This window comes from Cervus elaphus, chromosome 22 (genome assembly GCF_910594005.1).
Source record: "Cervus elaphus chromosome 22, mCerEla1.1, whole genome shotgun sequence".
Classification (NCBI taxonomy): domain Eukaryota; kingdom Metazoa; phylum Chordata; class Mammalia; order Artiodactyla; family Cervidae; genus Cervus; species Cervus elaphus.
Window position 1 is genome coordinate 60,399,853 of NC_057836.1, and position 18,360 is coordinate 60,418,212.

Consider the following 18,360-nt stretch of genomic DNA (forward strand, 5'->3'; position numbering starts at 1 on the left):
TTTTGTAGTGCAGCCTAAACGTGATCACGTCCTCCATGTGACATTCCCCAAAGAATGGAAAACCAGCGACCTTTACCAGCTTTTCAGTGCCTTTGGTAAGTCAAGCATAAGTATAGATGTCCTTTCAGGGTCCTGCTCTTCTTACGGTCTAGGTGGTCAAAGTATATAGATGGCTTTAGCTTGGACATAAAAGAGGATTAATATGCAAAGTTTTCATCTCACTCGGAGAGTTTTTGGAGCTTGGTATGCTGCTTTCTTATGCCAATATGACCTGAGGACCTTTTGCTAGCATCCCACAGTAGAGCACTGTTATTCATCTATATCCATGGAAATCAAGAACAGTTAGCCCCTTACGACCCATGGGGAAGAAGTCTAGGCTAAATAATTGTTAAGGTGAAATTGAAAGAGAATACCTGTTTCATAAGGGCAGGCAGTTGCTGCTTGATATCAAATAGCCCAGCAGATAAGCACAGATGTTTGAGAGGACCAAGTATGAGGTAGGTTCTTTTGTTACCTTTTTTATCAGGTCAGGCCATTAGATTCAATTGAACAGTCTTCTGATTAGGGTTTATAAAGGCCATTCTGATTGTAAGTCTTCAGCAGTGTCTCTTAATTTTAACAAAGTATTTAAACTGTCATCTCTGGAAATTTGTGATTAAAATGGAAACAGCAAAGACTTGATTGTCCAATAATAAGCATGTTTAGTGAATGTTAATGTGTCCCCAACAGCTTAGCATGTAGCCGTTTTAGAAAGAGTTGAAGTTTGTTAAAAGATGGTAAGGTGTTTATATTTTAGCATCTATGGTAAAAAGCAGATACAAAGTAGAATTCCTATATAACTAACATCATTTTTGTTGAACTTAGAAATCAAACTGAAAGGATGCACCATGCTCTTATCACTGAATATTTTAGATAGGATTTTTTCTTCCTCTTTGTGCTTTTCAGTATTTCTTAAAATAAACATATATTAGCTTTTATAAGTACAAAACATCGTGCAATTTTTAGGAACGTAAATGAACACAAGTGTGTTTCTAGCAAGTTATCCTCATCTTTGCAGATAGTCTAAATGACTTCTGAAATTCTGGTCCTGCTTTTTAATTTAAATGCAGTTAGATTTCACAGCACATTCCTTTGGTAAGCTTTTGATGTTGTTTCCCATCTTGTGTTGCTCTTACCCCTATTTACTCAAGCTTTAATTGGCTAAATTCAGCAGGACGCTCTGAGTAGAATATTTTTCATTTTAATTAAAGAAAGGTTAGCTGTGTGATATTGAACAGGTAACCTCTCTGTATTTGTGTTTCCTCCTTGGACATGATGATGGTGATAATGGTACTGCCTATTTAATAGGCTTGTCAGGATGATCAAATCAGCTGATCCATGGAACGCATTCAGAAGTATGTGGCCTAGAGTAATTACTTAAGAAACGCTAAATATTGTTGTTGAGTCACTAAGTCGTGTGCAACTCTTTGTAACCCCATGGACTGTGGCCCACCAGGCTCCTCTGTCCCTGGGATTTCTCAGGCAAGAATACTGGAGTGGGTTGCCATTTCCTCCTCCAGGGAATCTTTCCAACCTAGGGATTGAATCCACATCTCCTGCATTGGTAGGTGAATTCTTTTCCACTGAGCCACCTGGGAAGCCCCCAAATATTATTTGTCTAAAAAAAACACACAGGGTAGAGAGCTAAGGAAGTCATGGTTGTGACTTTTGTAATTGAGAAAGTCCTGGCACCCCATGGTGCAGCAGGAAGTAAAAGTTCTTTCCTGTGAAGGAGAAGCAAAGCAGTTTTCAAGTGTTCCGAAGCCTTCAAAAATTTTAATAGATAATAAGACATTTTTTCATCACTAAGTTCTGGTGATGTTTAGCCATTTAAAAAAAATTCCAGTCTCCTGTGTTTTTTCAGGAAGAGGGTAGTGGGTAGATGTCTGCTTGCCCTGGGTTTTCTCCAGCTCCCAGCCCTCTGCTCCTCTCCTGCCTCTGTCTGCTCTCCTGCATTCCACTCTTTGCGTTTCGCCTTTGCAGAGGACTTGTCTCTGTATGTGAAAGTCATTTTGTGCCACTATACTGCTTTCTGTCCCTCCGTGTTTTTCTTTTCTGTATTGGTCTGTCTTGGTTTCCTCTCTCTGATGCCTTCTTTTCCTCATCCTCTATCCTCTACCTGTTTTTCTTTATTTGAGTTCTTTCCCTGGCCTTGAGATCAACAGTGAATTTTTCTTATTTCTTACACACATGGTCTCTGGTTTTTACTAGTGATCTTTTAAAAAATATACCAGGCTCATGGACTTTTTAGTCTTTTAGTACATGAACCTGGCATATTCCTTCATTTATTTAAGTCTTCATTAGTTTTCATTTGTTTGTTTATTTTAAATCCTGACCCCAGCAGTGAAAGTGCCGAATCCTAATGACTAGACCACCAGGGAACTCCCTTCTCCTGATCTTGATTGGAAAAAAGTCTCTAACCCTGGCAGGAGATTGGGTTGAATGATAAACTGCCTCAGGATTTAATCCAGAAGGATTTTTGTTTGTTTGTTTTTAAAACAAACTTTTAAAGATTCTTCTGGTTGTCCTGGTTTATCTGCTTTCTTGAAGTTTTAACTGTAGTAGCTACTGTGATAGATTTAAGTTTTATTTCTCTTTAGTGCTGAGATTTTGATCATCTTTTAAACTAACACCTCATCTCTCTTTAAATTGATGGATGTTCCGAAATATATCAGATATACAAATGGAATCTGATAGCTATCTTAATGGCTAAATGCTTACTTTGCTTTTAATTCAATATTGCAGGTAACATTGAGATATCCTGGATTGATGACACGTCAGCATTTGTTTCTCTCAGCCAGCCTGAACAGGTACCAATTGGTAAGTGTGTTGGGCCTTTGTCTTGTGTGTTAACTAAAAGGTGGGAGCTTGCCCACTTCCCAGTCTAGATGCTGTGGTGTTCAGTCAGCTGGTTCACAAGCATTGTTGCCTGGTTTGTTTTGAGCTTGTCTCTAAAATAAAGGAAGTAGTTAGTAAGTATTGCACGTAGATGAGAAAATAAGACAAATGTACTGATTCTTTAGAGATACTCTATCATATATTTTTCACTTTTCTGTTCCTTTCTTATAGCCCTTTTTCTAAAATGATTTGTATGTTTACTTGGAAGGATAAAAAGAGCAAATTGAGAGGAATGGGGGACACCAGATGGTGATTCCTATATTGACCTGTTTGCCTCTGTACTTTTTCCCATTTATTTTATAACTTTTTGTGATTCACTTATTCCATTAAACTGGTATCAAATACTTGTTTTACAAACAAATAAACTGAAAGATACTTCAGTTGCTTCTAAATTAGGGTTGTAAAAAGGTCGAATACCAACTCTCTTATTGTTGGACCCTAAATAGTTTTGATATTAACCATCACAAAACATCCCGTTTTCTTAGGATGCAAAGCTATTGAAGAATATATGTATTGTTCAGCTATTTCTTCACATAGATTTCAAGTTCCCTGGTGTTAATAATAAAAACACGTGAAAATGTTAAGTATGCTGATTAACGTTTTCTTCTTATTAAACGAAGTGCCACAGACTAACAGTATATAATTCTGATGACGTATGAGGAGAATATAAGCAGCTCTATATGAAAATTTCTACAAACACAAATTCAGGTCAAATTTTTTTTGGTATTTAAAAAAAAAAGTATATAACCATCACAGGAATATATGCCATGTTATAGAAATGGAAAGTTTAGGCTCTGGAATCATATTGCTATAGTTGTGTGACCTTGGGCAGATTCTTTGATAAGCTTCTGCTTATCTTTATAAACTGAGGACTGTGTTACGGATTTTCTAGGATTGTTGTGAGGATTACATGAAATGATTATGTATATAAAGCTGGCATTGCTTTGAACTTTTATGATGGTTGTTTCGAAGTAGATTTCAATATGAAAGGCACCGCAGGAGCTCATGACACCAGGAACAGTACTGGATACAGGGTGTGAATGATACTGCTGTTAATAGTGACATGTTTTCACATTTGCTTATTTGTGACCCATGCCCCCACAATCCTTAGAAAGACAGTTTACATGGAATCCAAAGGGAATGGATTATTAGAAACCGAAGGATGACTTCAGGTGTGGGGGCAGGGCCCCTGAGATTAAGACGGTCCTGAGACTTCAGCATGGTTGAGAGAGCACTGATGGGAACTCCCCACCCCAAATCTTTTTCTTCCCCCATGTATCTCTCTCATTTGTTTCTGGCTGTGCTGGGTCTGCCTGCCGTGCGTGGGCCTCCTCTAGTTGTGGCGCTCGGGGGCTGCTCTTCCTTGTGGCGCGTGGGCTTCCCATTGCAGTGGCTTCTCTTCTTGCGGAGCTCGGGCTCTCGGCGTGTGGGCTCAGTAGGTGCAGCACCGGACTCGAGAGCACAGTCTCAGGAGTTGTGTTGCAGGGACTTTAGTTGTCCCGAAGCCCGTGGGATCTTCCTAGATCAGGGATCGAACCCATGTCTCCTGCATTGGCAGATGGATTCTTAACCCACTGTACCAACAGGGAAGTCCTCCACCCTAAATCTCGTCACATCTTTACTCATTCATTGTTGCCCTTCACCTCCCTCGCTCTGGTCACTGAGCTTAAAAGCTACTGTACTATTGAAAGACGCAAAAATGAGTTAAGGGGATAATCATTACGGGACATCAAATATGGTTTAACAGGAACATTAAAAGAAGCTTTGATACCTCTTACCCGTAAACAAGGAATTATGCCGTGCAATGGGAGCGAAGGGGATGCAAAGGCTTTAAAGTCACACTGACATGGGACCTAACCTGCCTCTGCCACCTGTCAGCCACGCACCTCGAGGCCTGTTACATAAACTCTTAAGCCACAGGTTCCTCACTGAGAGATGGAGATGATGATAGTTACTTTGTAAGATGAGATCACACACTGTCTGTCCGTCTGTTTAATTTGGCTGCTCTGGGTCTCAGTTGTGGCACTCAGGATCTTTGATCTTTGTTGTGGCATGCAGGATCTTTAGTTGCAGCATGTGAACTCTTTGCAGCTTGTGGGATATAGTTCTCCAACCAGGGGCTCTCCAGCCCCTGCATTGGGAGCTCGGAGTCTTAGCCCCTGGACCACCAGGGAAGCCCCACAATCACAGATTTTAAGTTCCCAGCAAAGAGTCTGGCACTCCACCAGCAGTGCCTGATAATTGGTAGTAATTATTATGATACTGCTTGGCCTCCCTCGCTGTGAACAGTAAACATAAGTGTGTGTAAATCTGGAATCTGTAAGACACTAGTGAGTAGTATTTACTTGAAAATGCAAACATAATTCCTTGTTTATGGGTAAGAGGTGTCAAAGCTTCTTTTAATGTTCCTGTTATACTGTATTTGATGTCCTGTAATGATTGTTCCCTTACTTATTTTTGCATCTTTCAATAGTACAGTAGCTTTTAAGCTCTATTTTATTCAGCGATACCTGAAATCAGGGAGCTAGATTTCAGAATCACGTAGCCACAGAAGTCCTCTGATTTGTTCATTTGGCCATCTTATTCACCACTGGGGGCTTCCCTGGTGGCCCAGATGATGAAGAATCTGCCTGCAATGCAGGAGACCTAGGTTTGATCCCTGGGTCAGGAGGATCCCCTGGAAAAGGAATGGCTACCCACTCCGGTATTCCTGCCTGGAGAGTCCCATGGACAGAGGAGCCTGGCGGGCTACAGTCCACAGAGCTGCAAAGAGTCAGACACGACTGAGTGACTGAGGCACAAATGCACTCAGCCCTGGATCCCCCTCTCACGCCTGGCCTGTGAAAGGGCCATGTAGGGAATCGGCCAAGATGAAACTGTGACCTTTCTACCTTTCTTCTTCCTAGGTTAAGAAGTTAGGTGGCTGCTTTTTTTTTTTTTTTTTTTTAATTCCTTCTCTTCTTTATTTTTTATTTATTTTATTATTATTTTTATTTTGGGGATCTTTGTTGCGGCATGTGGGCTTTCTCTAGTTTTGGCGCACTGGGACTACTCTCTAGTTGCAGTGTGCTCACTCCTTGCAGTGGCTTCTCTTGTTGCGGAGCATGGGCTTTAGAGCCGGAGGGCTTAGTAGTTGCGGCACGTGGGCTTAGATGCCCAACCAGGGATCACACCTGCTTTCCTCCTTTGGAAGGCGGATTCTTAACCACTGGACCACCAGGAAAGTCCTGTGACTTGTCTTTTGATACATGCAGCTTTACTAAGCAAGTGTAATATTCCACAGTAGTCTCTCTTCTGACAGAAAAGACAACTCTTAACGTAAATACCTGGCCATTTGCATGTACTGTGCCTATGACTGCAGTTTTCTTAGCCAGGAGCCGTCTTTTACTAAACCATCCTCTCCCCCCAGAAGCCTGGCTCTGTCCTACTTCCATCCTCGCCTCAGCCTCAGCATCCGTGTCTCCAGGATCTTCTTAGGCTTCCTTTACAGCGGTTTGGGCCCCGTTCTCTGTATGGAGCCTGGTACCCTTTCTTAGCATACCTTGCTTCCCTGGTTGTCTTCCCAGATGGACTGGAAACTCTGAGAGCAGAGACCTCATCTCTTGTTTGCCATTGTGTTTTCAGGGCTTCGAGTTGTAGTGTCTGATGTTAGAAGTGTATGAATAATGTTAGAAGTGTATGAATATGTTAGAAGCTGAATAAATGCCATTCAAGGTGTCATGACTTAGAAATGCCTTTTTGCACTTGCTGGGTGTATCTCGTGTCTCAGGCCTTGTGCTGTGATTTCTGAAATGATGCAAATGTTTCACTGAAAGACACTGTAGAATTTGTTTTTTATCATGGTGATTTTACCGATGAGCGAGACCGAAGATATTTAATATGCTGCAAATCCTGTTAATGTTATCTTAAACAAATTACTTATTCATTTCAGCGGAAACACAGGGCCTCTTAGATCAATAACATAACATTGGAAAAATCATTAAATGCCTGTTTATATTGCAGCTTGTAATGGCTTCTTTGGCTCAGTTACAAACTATTTTTGATTTACATTTAAGGAGTTGCTTTTTAACTGACACCTGTCTTTTTTTTTTTTTTTAATTTCTTCATCGTGCTGAGTCTAATCAAGATTTCTTCAAAGCATTTTCATGACTATGACAGCTCTTTCTCAGGTCTATCAAAATGATTAAAACTCTTCTCCTGAGTGCCATTTAGTTTGATTCCTGTTGCTTTTTGTTTCTTTGTTTTTTCACATTCTTCCCCTCTGTCTGGGAAGACAGCCTGTGGCCAGTGTGGGACTTGATGCCATGGAGGAGATCACTGAGCCTCATTGTTTGAGAATTTTTCTCAGAGTCATTGAATAAGAAATCACCTGTAATGGTCACATCTGAATAACTCAGACATATTTAGGATTTTTATATACCTAATGCAGTCTTCGGAGAAGGCAATGGCAACCCACTCCATTGTTCTTGCCTGGAGAATCCCAGGGACGGGGGAGCCTGGTGGGCTGCTGTCTTTGGGGTTGCACAGAGTTGGACACGATTGAAGTGACTTAGCAGCAGCAGCAATGCAGTCTTATTAAATGGGGGAAAGAGCTCAACAATATTTCAAATGTACTGGCACTTCCTAGTCTTACTCTCAATATTTAGACATTGTCTTATGTGTCCTTAGGCTCCTCTGTCCATGGAATTCTCCAGGCAAGAATACTGGAGTGAGTAGCCATTCCCTTCTCCAAGGGGATCTTCCTGACCCAGGGATCGAACCCAGGTCTCCTGCAGTGCAGGCAGATTCTTTACAGTGTGAGCTACCAGGGAAACCCCTTAAATACATTATAAGGCATTATCTCTCTGCCTGTAATTCTTATAGAAATAGCTTGAGGAAAATTAGCTTTTCATTTGTTTTGAAAGTCACAGTTTGGAAACACACCATGAATACTACAGAGAAATTTTAAAAAGCAAAAATTGATGAAGGCACTGTAGAAGAGGTAAAAAAAACCTAGTGGTTATTCTGTAAAGCTAGCCCCCATTCAGGGAGTTACAGAAATTCCTGATATGCTGCCTTAGGAGCTTGTTCATGATGAGTTTACAGGGATGGGTAGATACCTGGCTTTACAGCTTCACTTCAGTCCCTAGTATGGGTGTGTTTATGTTAAATCATCCTTTTAAAAGCCCAGCTTGTGATTGTGCTGAACAGATAAACATCAGAGTTGTGATGTGGTTTTTGAGGTGATTATTCAGTACTGGATTTCCAAAGAGTCTTGCTTATAACTTTAAACTTCACCTGTGCTTTTTGTTAGCCTTTTAAAGTTTACCGAATCTGAAGAGGTACTCATTTGTGGGATTGATTTGTGTTCTCGTTTTTCCTCAGTCACTCTAGGTTCCTGACTTTGTTGCTTTTTTCAAAGAACCAGCTTTTGGCTGACTTCATTTTTCTGTCTTGTTTGCTGATGTCTATTTTTTTGGATTCTGCTTTGCTGTTTTCTTTCTTTTTTAAGTTGCTTTGGATTTACTTTGCTCTTCTTTACCAGTTTCTTTTTTTTTTCTTTTTTCTATTCTTTTTTTTATTAACAAGCAAAATAATAATTAAAAAACAACAACACAACAACAAAAACCTTAAAGTTGGAACTGCAATAAGTCAAACTGCTGCTGGAGTTCACAGATGTACCTGGGGTACATGCACCCTCATTGCAAGGCAGGACCTAGGCACATAACTGTGCATTTAGGTATGTAGGTGACCAGGAAGAGTCAAAGAGGTGGAAAACACCAGAGAACAGAAAGCATTAAAAGCTTTTCATCAAGCAATTCCACAGCGCTCTGCTCTTTGCCTCTGCTTTGCCTCTGTATCCTCTGTGGTTCCTGTTCCAGCTGAACTTGTGACAATCCCAAATTGTTCCTTCCTCTTTTTCAGCTTTTCGTCATCCTCTGACTTTCTGGAGATTGAAGAGACACTCAAACCAAACCTTTGAGCTCTTTGTTTTAGCTTATCCAGGTTAACCATAGGCCTGGTGTCACACGACAGACCTTTTGATGGAACTGGAGAAATCCCAAATCTAGTTGCCCGGGCAGCTTTCTTACTCTCCAAACTCACAGGTACATTGAATCATTCAGCTCTCCTCTGCATCCTCTCAGTCTGTGGTATTTCAGATGTAATTTTTACCACTTTTTTCTCTGCTGCCACATCAACCGTTTTTTCAGGAGGTTCTTCCTCTTTGACAGGCAGTTCTAAGGTCTTTGGTTCTTCTTCCTCTGTTTCATCTCCCAGTACCTCTTCTTCATTTGCCTCCTCTTCAGCATGCTCTTCAAGATATGCCTGGAGCCTGTTGATGAGATCTTGTTTTATTCCCTTGGTCTCCAAACCACGAGCAAGACACTCCTGCTTTAGTTCAGCAAGCTTCAGCTTATGAAGCTCCACCGTCTCAGTCGCCATCTTGTTACCCCTTACCAGTTTCTTGAAGTAGAAAGTTATGTGCTTCCCCCCCGCCCCGCCGTCTTCTAAAATATTTTTGAGCCTGGCTTCCAATAGCTTAGCAGTCCAGCCAGTGATCAGTCAGGTGTGCTTGAGCACCTTGAGCCGTTAAGGCTTTCCACTTTTGCCGACAAGGTTTGGGAATGTTCAGCATCCCACTTTCAAGCAGTTCATAAGTCTGCCCCAGTTTTCACTTTTGGGTGGACCTTCTTTCTCCAGTGTAAGTGCACAAGGCCTCACGCCCAGCCAGCAGTGTGTATGTAGCTAAGACCCTCTCCCAGTCATTGATTTTGACCTCTTTTTGTTTCTGATACAAGTATTTAAAGCTGTAAGTTATCCTCGAAGCACTGTTTCAGGTCCATTCCATCAACTGTACTTTGTGTTTGCATTATTGTTAAGTTAGACACGTTTTCTAAAGGCTCCTTTAACCAGGGATTATTGGGAAGGGTGTTGTTTAATTTTCAAGTACTTCTAATTTTCCTAGATTTCTTGTCGTTACTACTTTATAATTTAATTGTGTTGTTATTAGAAATTTTAGTATGATTTCAATCCTTTTAAACGCAGTGAGATTTGCTTTATAGCCTCATATAAGATATGACCTGTCTTGCTGAACATACTGTGTACACTTGTATGTAAATGCTATTTCAAATACTAAAAGATGATGCTGTTAAAGTGCTGCACTGAATATGCCAGCAAATTTGGAAAACTCAGTAGTGGTCACAGGACTGGAAAAGGTTCAGTTTTCATTCCAGTCCCAAAGAAGGTCAATGCCAAAGAATGTTCAAACTTCATACAGTTGTGCTCATTTCACATGCGCACAAAGTTATGCCAAAAATCCTTCAAGCTAACCTTCAGCAGTATGTGAACAGAGAACTTTGAGATGTGTAAACTGGATTTAGAAAAGACAGAGGAACAGAGATCAAATTGCCAACATTTGTTGGGTGATAGAAAAAGCAAGGAAGTTCCAGAAAAAATTCTGCTGCTTCGTTGACTAAGCTAAAGCTTTTGACTGTGTGAGTCACAACAAACTGTGGAAAGTTCTTGAAGACCTGGTAGTACTAGACCACCTTACCTGTCTCCTGAGGAACCTGTATGTGGGTCAAGAAACAGCAGTTAAAACCAAACACGAAACAACTGTCTGGTTCAAAATTGGAAAAAGAGTACAACAAGGCTGTATATTGTCACCGTGCTTATTTAATTTATATGCAGAGTACATCATGCTGGGCTGGATGAGTCACAAGCTGGAATCAAGATTGCTTGGAGAAATAGCCACTTCAGATATGCAGATGATATCCCACTCTAATGGCAGAAAGTGAAGAGGAACTAAAGAGCCTCTTGATAAAAAAAATTGCAAATCAATGTGTACTCTAAAAAAATGGAAACAACTAAGGAATATTGGATACATATTGGGTTTTAGGTGGCTTTAAGGAATTACAATTAATTTATATCTTATAATAATGGCATGATTATTGCCTCAAAAAAAAAAACCTTTATATGTTAAATACATAGTGAAGTATTTATGGGTGAAATTATTTACTTTAAAAGAATATAGTTTTAACAAAGATTAGATGAAACTAGAATGGCAAGATGTTTATAAATTTGATGAGTTGTATTCTTTTCTTGACTTTTGTATATATTTGATGTTTCCATAATAAAAAGTTAAAAATAAAATCAATGAGAGAGACATTAGGAAGGAATAGTCTTCACCCTCTTAGGTTGGCTTCCCTGGGAAATTGGCTTAGAGATTTGCATGCAGGGCTCTTGAGAGTAAACCCCGTGGGAGATTACAGGAAGTTGAACTGGGCCCAAGGAGATGCTGGAATGCACTGTAGTGACAAGGAAGGTTTCAGTAACTCCCAACTAGAATGGCTCCTCAGGTCACCTGATCTCAGGGAACCATGACTTTATACACCTCTCACTACCCTCCCCTTCACATATACATACACATATTGATCTGTCTTTGAATTGTGAGCTGTCTCCAGAGAACAGGTATAACCTTGGAAAAGATTTTCTTTGTATCACCTCACACTGGTCAGAATGGCTATCATCAAAAAGTCTACAAACCATAAGTGCTGGAGATGGTGTGGAGGAAAGGGAACCTTCCTGCCCTATTGGTGGGAATATAAATTGGTACAGCTGCTATGAAGAACAGTGAGAAAAAAAAAAAAAAAAGTTATGTCTGACTCTTTGCGACCCCATGGACTGTAGCCCTCCAAGCCTGGAAGGCTCCCCCGTCCCTGGGATTCTCCAGGCAAGAACACTGGAGTGGGTTGCCATTTCCTTCTCCAATACATGAAAGTGAAAAGTGAAAGTGAAGTCACTCAGTCATGTCCGACTCTTAGCGACCGTATGGACCGCAGCCCACCAGGCTCCTCCATCCATGGGGTTTTCCAGGCAAGAACACTGGGGATATTTAGGGGTGTGCTAAATATCTCTGAGCCAATAGTAACTTCTAAGGAGATCATAACATTATGCTGTAGTGAGAAAATTAGTGTTGGAAATTATAAGTTTATGAAAAAGGGTTATGTTTTATATACTTTGTTAAAGAAGACAAAATGTATTGGGAAAACCACCAAAACTATTAAGAATTTAACCTAATATTTAAAAAGATAAGAGCAAATGTATGTAAAGTTCACCTGTTTGGACTACCTCATTCACTATTTTGCTGCATAATTCAGAGATCAATCCATATACTTTATTTGGGAAGTATTTGTCATGCACTTATTATGGGCTTTCCTCATAGCTCAGTTGGTTAAGAATCCGCCTGCAATGCAGGAGACCCCAGTTCGATTCCTGGGTCAGAAAGATATGCTGCAAAAGGGATCGGCTACCCACTGCAGTTTTCTTGGGCTTCCCTTATGACTCAGCTGGTAAAGGATCTGGCTGCAGTGCGGGAGACCTGGGTTCAATCCCTGGATTGGGAAGATCCCCTGGAGAAGGGAAAAGGCTACCCACTCCAATACTCTGGCCTGGAGAATTCCAGGGACTGTATAGTCCCTGGGGTCACAAAGAGTCAGACACGACTGAGTGGCTTTCTCTTCTCTTCACGATCATGCACAGGCGGTGATGTGGGGATCTCCCCTCTCACAGGGTGCCCGCTTCTTGGGCCTCGGTTTCATGTGTGTCTTTATCCGTCTGCAACCCAACCTCTTGCTTGAGTTCCAACCATTGTTTGTTAAACGGTACTGTTTAGCAATGTCCTTCTGTCTTGTGAAAACTTGAGACCTAATGTCACTTGAACACATTTGTGCAGAAAGAGGTAGAGAATAATAGTGGTACATATGGAGACAATACCTTGGGCCGGTGGGCCAGTAAAGCTCAGTGTCCCCTCAGGTGCAGAGCTTGGGGACTGGTCCAGGAGTGTCTTTAGGGGATAGTTTTTTTTTTTTCTTGTTGAACTGCATAAATTTTATTCTTCCTTATTAAGTGTAGGAATTAACCCATCAGTTCTGGACGAGGAGGCAGGCTTCCTAGCCTTGGTACCGTGCCCTGCCTGTTAGAAGTTGGACTGAGGCCTGCAAATGCCATCTTTTACCTGTTCAGAAAGGCTGTTTTAAAATAAAGAACTTGCTCTGCTATCTCTATTTATGAACTCTTTGGATGGGAAAAAGGACTTCCCCAGATTTAAAATCTGTAATAAAGGCATCAAGAAAAGGCTTCTCTTCGTCTCTCTAAAGTGCTACTACTCAGAGTCACTCCCGGACTTGGTTAAAGGGGATACCACCGTCTGCCTCTCAAGCCTGGAGCTTTAAAGAAATCTCAGTGCCTGACGCCTTTCTCTCTGCAGCCTGTTGATCACAACATTATGTTTTCCTCAGAACCATCTTCTCTGTGCCCTTAGTTCAGGCCAACAGCTGGAATATGTAACAGTTCTACATGCTCTCCCTTGGTTTATTGAGGCTTTCTACAGCACTGACTTAACTATTCCCTTAAAAAGGGTAGCGACGGTGTCATGCTTCCCACAGGGACCTCCGCTGACTCCCCGGTCGTCCGGGTTCTGCGCCCCTCCGCGGCCTTAGCTCTCTGCCTTCTCCCCACCCGCCGCACCTTGGTCTCCGCAGTGGGCTGTGTCCCCCCACATCGGTGAATTTGCAGGCTCTGCTCTCATTGCCTGGCTGCTCTTCGAGTACCGAAGCCCAGGGAAGGAGAGGCCACTGTCTCTCGAGTTAACAGCTTATTCTAGTGTAGATGTAGTAAGCTCAAAATTTCTATTCTTCTATTCCAGGAAAGTTTTCTACACAGTTAGGACATATAGATCATATTTTCACAGGGGACTGTTACTGTGAAGATCAAATAAGATCTTAACTGTAAAGTTATTGATAAACATTTTCCAAGGCATAGAGACAGTATAACAAAGTGGTTAAGAGCTTGAACTCTGGAGGCACATGGCTTGGTCTTCAATCCCTGCCCTGGCACAGAGTAAGGAGCTGTGTGGCTGTAACCTCCCTGTCAGCCCTGCTTCTTCATCCCTAAAGTGGGGGTGATTCAGTAATTGTCTCGTAGGGTTGCTGCAGGAGTAACCAAGTCAGCATATCTGAAACTTGAAGGGTAACGCCTAGTATGGAGTCATGTGCTATACACTTTAGCTGTGGTCATTTCTATTATCTTGGTTGCAGCTGTGTTTGTAATTCCTACAGTCTGTTTATGGGATTCTGAATTAAACTGTTCTTTTTGCAAGCATAGAGACATATACATATACACTTTTTTAAAGTTCCTGTATCTTGTCAGGGTATCAAGCCCTATTTTTAACATGTCTTCAGCATTATAAATATAAGAGGAAAAGTTGTCTTACCTACCTTATCTTGTTTTGCTTCCTAATTATAATGCATAGAGAAAATAATACTGCTTTGTATTAACAGGTGAGTTGTTTGGAACAAGTTGCTTAGTGAGGGTGAAAATTTAAAATGGTGAGGATTCAGGTCAGGTATAATGCACTGGTTTATGCTCAATAAGTTTCAGATCAATGAATTTTTACATGTTGGATTTCTCTGTTTTATGGAAGAATGCCTGTGCTCTAAATGTTTAGCCTTTCAGTTCGGCTTCATTGGTACATTCTGAAGGCGTAAAGAATGGACTGTTGGTTAGTTTATTTACTGTAGTGAAGGCATACAAATTCAAGCTAAATCTGGCTAATTTCTTCTACAGGCTGGAAGATAAAATCTTTTTTACCTCCCGCAGTTAGGTCAGTAGTGCGTGACCAGACTCCTCTTCTGAGGTCACCTGACTTAATTGTGGTTGTGAAGCAGCCATGCAGTGTGTCTCCATGTTCGCATTTCTGTCCCTTTATGTTTCTGGCGTAGAGTAATTAAATAATTACTGTTGCTGGTCATGCCATTTTTCCCAGTGAAAAAGTCTGCAACAAATACACGAGAGTTGAAATCACTCTAGATTAAGAATGTTTATTGACAGACAAGACAGTACCTATTCCCAAGGCTTTATTTTAGTTTATGACTTAAAAGAGAGATCCTGAAAAATGTTCCTATAAGCATGTTAACTCCACGTGAGCCCAGTGGTTACTCTCTTATTTTTTAGATTGTTTTGCCCTGAAGACAGGCATCCCTCGGGCGGAAATTGTGAAATAGAAATGTACATAGGGGGACTGGAGCTGCAGATCTGTGTGAATAAATATAGTATCTGTGGGGAATGTCAAGCTACCTACTCTTTTTTACATTTTATTTTTTATTTTTTGATAGATGATGTTTATCACTCTTTTCGTAGCTCTCTGCCGCAGACATCATCGCACCGGTATTATGAGACTGCTGTAGCTTTCCAGTCATTGCTATTCCAGAGTGAGTTTCTGAAGCAGCAGGAGTGAGATGATTTTGCAAATTGCAATATAATACTATATATGATCTTGTCTCAACCTGTAACACACGTATCCTCACAGAAATAACATTTAATTGTGGTAATATCCTTCCTGATATCAGACACAGTATGGCGCCTGTTAAGATTGTATTGTTTGTATAAGATGGAGTAAAAAGTGGTTTAAAGTTGAAGGAATAAAATCACATACCTTGATAAACCCCTTAGATGCTATTTAGGCTGTGGAGAGCTTTTGATTTTGTTTCCTTTCTGTACTCCCCAAATAAAAACGCCAGCAATAATCTGACAGGCGAACGCTGTCAAACGCTGTAACCCCATCTAGTCCCCTCCCTGCACGTTTTAATCCCTGGTGGACTCTTCTCAGCTACACGGGCTGTGAGGTTAGGGAGTTCTGCGTGTGACCCTTTCCCCAAAGTCTCCCAGCGACAGATGCAGTGACCTTATCACGCAGACAGCTCTATACAGTTTGACAGTCCAGCCATCTGGTTTATATTGATCATAAGTGATTTAAAGAAACCAGCTCTCTGAAAGTTGGTCATTTAAAACCCCAAGGCTAAATTGGCCTACATGTTAATTTGAAGTTTTAAGCCATTATTCTTGAAACTTGCTTCGGACTGTTATGTAAGAAATTAAGGCCTCGTTTCTTGTCTGTGTGAGCTTTAGGGGTGAAAAAAACTCATGGCCTACCTTGGAAGATGTCAGGTTTTATGAAGAATGGTTTATACTCTACAGACTATATATGAGTATGTGCTCATAGTTTGAGTTTATGTCTCTTTTTAGATCTTGCAAGAGCTGCAAGTGTAGGTGGATTTATTTACCAGCTTTCTCAATTTGAGCTCATACTTAACCTCTCTGAGTCTCGAGTCTGTAAAATGGGGTGACAGCGGTAGCCATTTCATCGCATTGTTGGGAGAATTGAGTGAGATTAACCTGCTGCGTAGCACGTAGTAGAAAGACTGCCTTCCCTCCTGATTGCTGATGCTAATTACCCGCTGCTCTTAACAGCCAGCACTTTCCCGTTCTTGAACCCGTTTCCTCTGTGGGCGTCTAGAGCCCTCCTCTCACCTTTCCTCCCAGGATCACTGACACAGTGCCTCAGCCTTTCACCTGTTTATCTATCTGCCTATAAATATTGGAATTTCTCCTGTGAGCGTTATCTTTTGTTTCCCTCACACTCTCCATGGATAATCTGATCACAGCCAGGACTTCAGCTACGGCTTGTTTGTATGCTAAGTGGCTTCCATGTGTTTATCTCCAGCCCAGGTCTCTTTTGGGATCCTCTGAAAGGCATTTCCTATCCTGCTTACAGGGCAGATCAGGCTTTTTGTGGCCGTAAGGGCAGGTAAAGATCAATGGGAATGGATACCATTGATCTGAGCCAGCTCTTATTGGTTAATTAAGAATAGGTGGAAATCCAAAGTTTAATTAAAATGTAGGGGTTTTATATTTTGTTTTTTAAAGTCTGATGTTGCATGTCACACCATAAAACAAGTAAATTTTAGTCAAGTGTTCAATTTCTACAGTTCCTGGTTATGATGATGCCTCTACAATTTGTTTTGGAAAACCTGGTTTTCTGAATTGCTGAAATTGTGCCAGTGCAGCGGTAAGTTGTTCAAGATGGACGTCTTTTCAGATTTATCATAGCCTTGATTCAGTCAACAGGTAATAGTCACACACGGCCTCAGCTTGTGTAGATGCCGTGTCGAGGCTGCCTGCTCTCTTACAGTTTGTTTTTTCATAGGTTGTCACTCAGTAATTCTCTGCCACGGGCAGCATTGTGCCTTTACTGTGAAAGTGCTATAGTTTTCAGTCGTTGTAACTTTTTAGTCATTTTAGTAAAGCACTAACTTTGTTAAAATGGGGTTTATTAACCAGTTTTTCTTAATGTCTTACTTTTTTTTTTTTTTAACTTGTGGGACATATACTATATGGGGAAGAATGTATATAATGTGTATTATGTTTTAAAGAGTAATAGTAAAATGAACACTTAAGTAATCAACTTCCAGGTTAAGCAAACAACATTATCAGTGTCCAGAAGCTCCCAGTGGAGTCGTTCCCCGTGTCTCCCTTTTCCCTCTCCCCCAGGAGACGTTTGGTTTGAAAAGCTGAGTTACTTTTCTGCATCTGGGTGTGTAAGGGAAGGGCAGTGTTGCCACTGTGGCCTCCATAACTAGAGAGACCAAACTGAGTCTCTGGATCATAGCTGGGCTTCATTTTTCCTGGAGGGTTACAGAGCTTCTTCTGGGGAAGTTAGTGCTCAAGGTCATGAGTGAGTTCTGGGAAACAAAAGGTTTACCATAATCAGAAAACCTGGCAGGGCTGTTGTGTGAGTCAGATGCCTGGCAGAAAAATGCTAACAAGAACATCTCTGTTCTTCTGTTTCTGAATTCTGTGGTTCTGGCCACCACAGCTCTCCAGCATAGAGGGAAGTAGCAATCAGGGTGAGAAGAAAGTCTTCAGTGGGTAAAGGCTTCAAGGTGGGATTGGGCATAGGTGGGGAATTGAGTAGGAGTTTCATTCACATGTGGTTAGAATGAGCCAAAGCACAGAGTCTGGGTCAGGCTCACCTGAGCATTTTATATTCAGGTTGAAAAGGTGGTTAAAAAAAGGCAAGGGAGGGAATGGGGTTGGTGGTGATAGCACTCAGCCTGTGTATCTCATTAGTCACATTGATGAAATTGGATTAGTCCTCTCTGTCTCACACTCCTGATTCTAGGATCATTCTTCACTGTTTTCATGATTCCATTTGCTGCTTCTCTGCGCTGGACCTCCTGCTTCCTGAACCTCACATTTTCCTCATTTTAGATTACTTTCTTGTTTTGGTGGAACACAGCCTCCAGTATTTTTTGAGATAAAGCCGCATGGGAGATGACTTTTTTGAGATATCATTATTCTATCCTCACTCTTAGATTGAGGGACTGAGGATTCTTGATTGGAAGTAATGTTTGTCAGTGACATGAAAGTGTTGCTCCACTATATTCTCACTTCCAGCGTTGCTGTTGAGAAGTTACAAGCCATTTGGTTTCTTAATTGTTTTGATGTGTTCTCGCGGTTTTTCTTAGGCTATTTGTAAGAACTACTGTTTAAAATAATATTCCTCCCCTTAGGCTGTGCCGGATCTTCATGGCTATGCAGCCC

The 18,360-nt window shown here is 41.2% G+C and overlaps 1 protein-coding gene and 1 pseudogene across 12 annotated transcripts in view; one reads left to right on the top strand and one right to left on the bottom strand.

Moving 5' to 3' along the window:
* Positions 1-18,360, top strand: part of LOC122680161 (cyclin-Y-like protein 1) — a 256,180-nt gene that overhangs the window by 128,983 nt on the left and 108,837 nt on the right. For all 12 annotated transcript variants that reach the window (XM_043881201.1, XM_043881202.1, XM_043881205.1 and 9 more), the window contains 2 exons: positions 9-95; positions 2,785-2,859. In XM_043881201.1, the coding sequence (XP_043737136.1) occupies positions 9-95; positions 2,785-2,859 (162 nt within the window). The remainder of the gene's footprint in view (positions 1-8; positions 96-2,784; positions 2,860-18,360) is intronic.
* Positions 8,728-9,846, bottom strand: LOC122680162 (annotated as a pseudogene).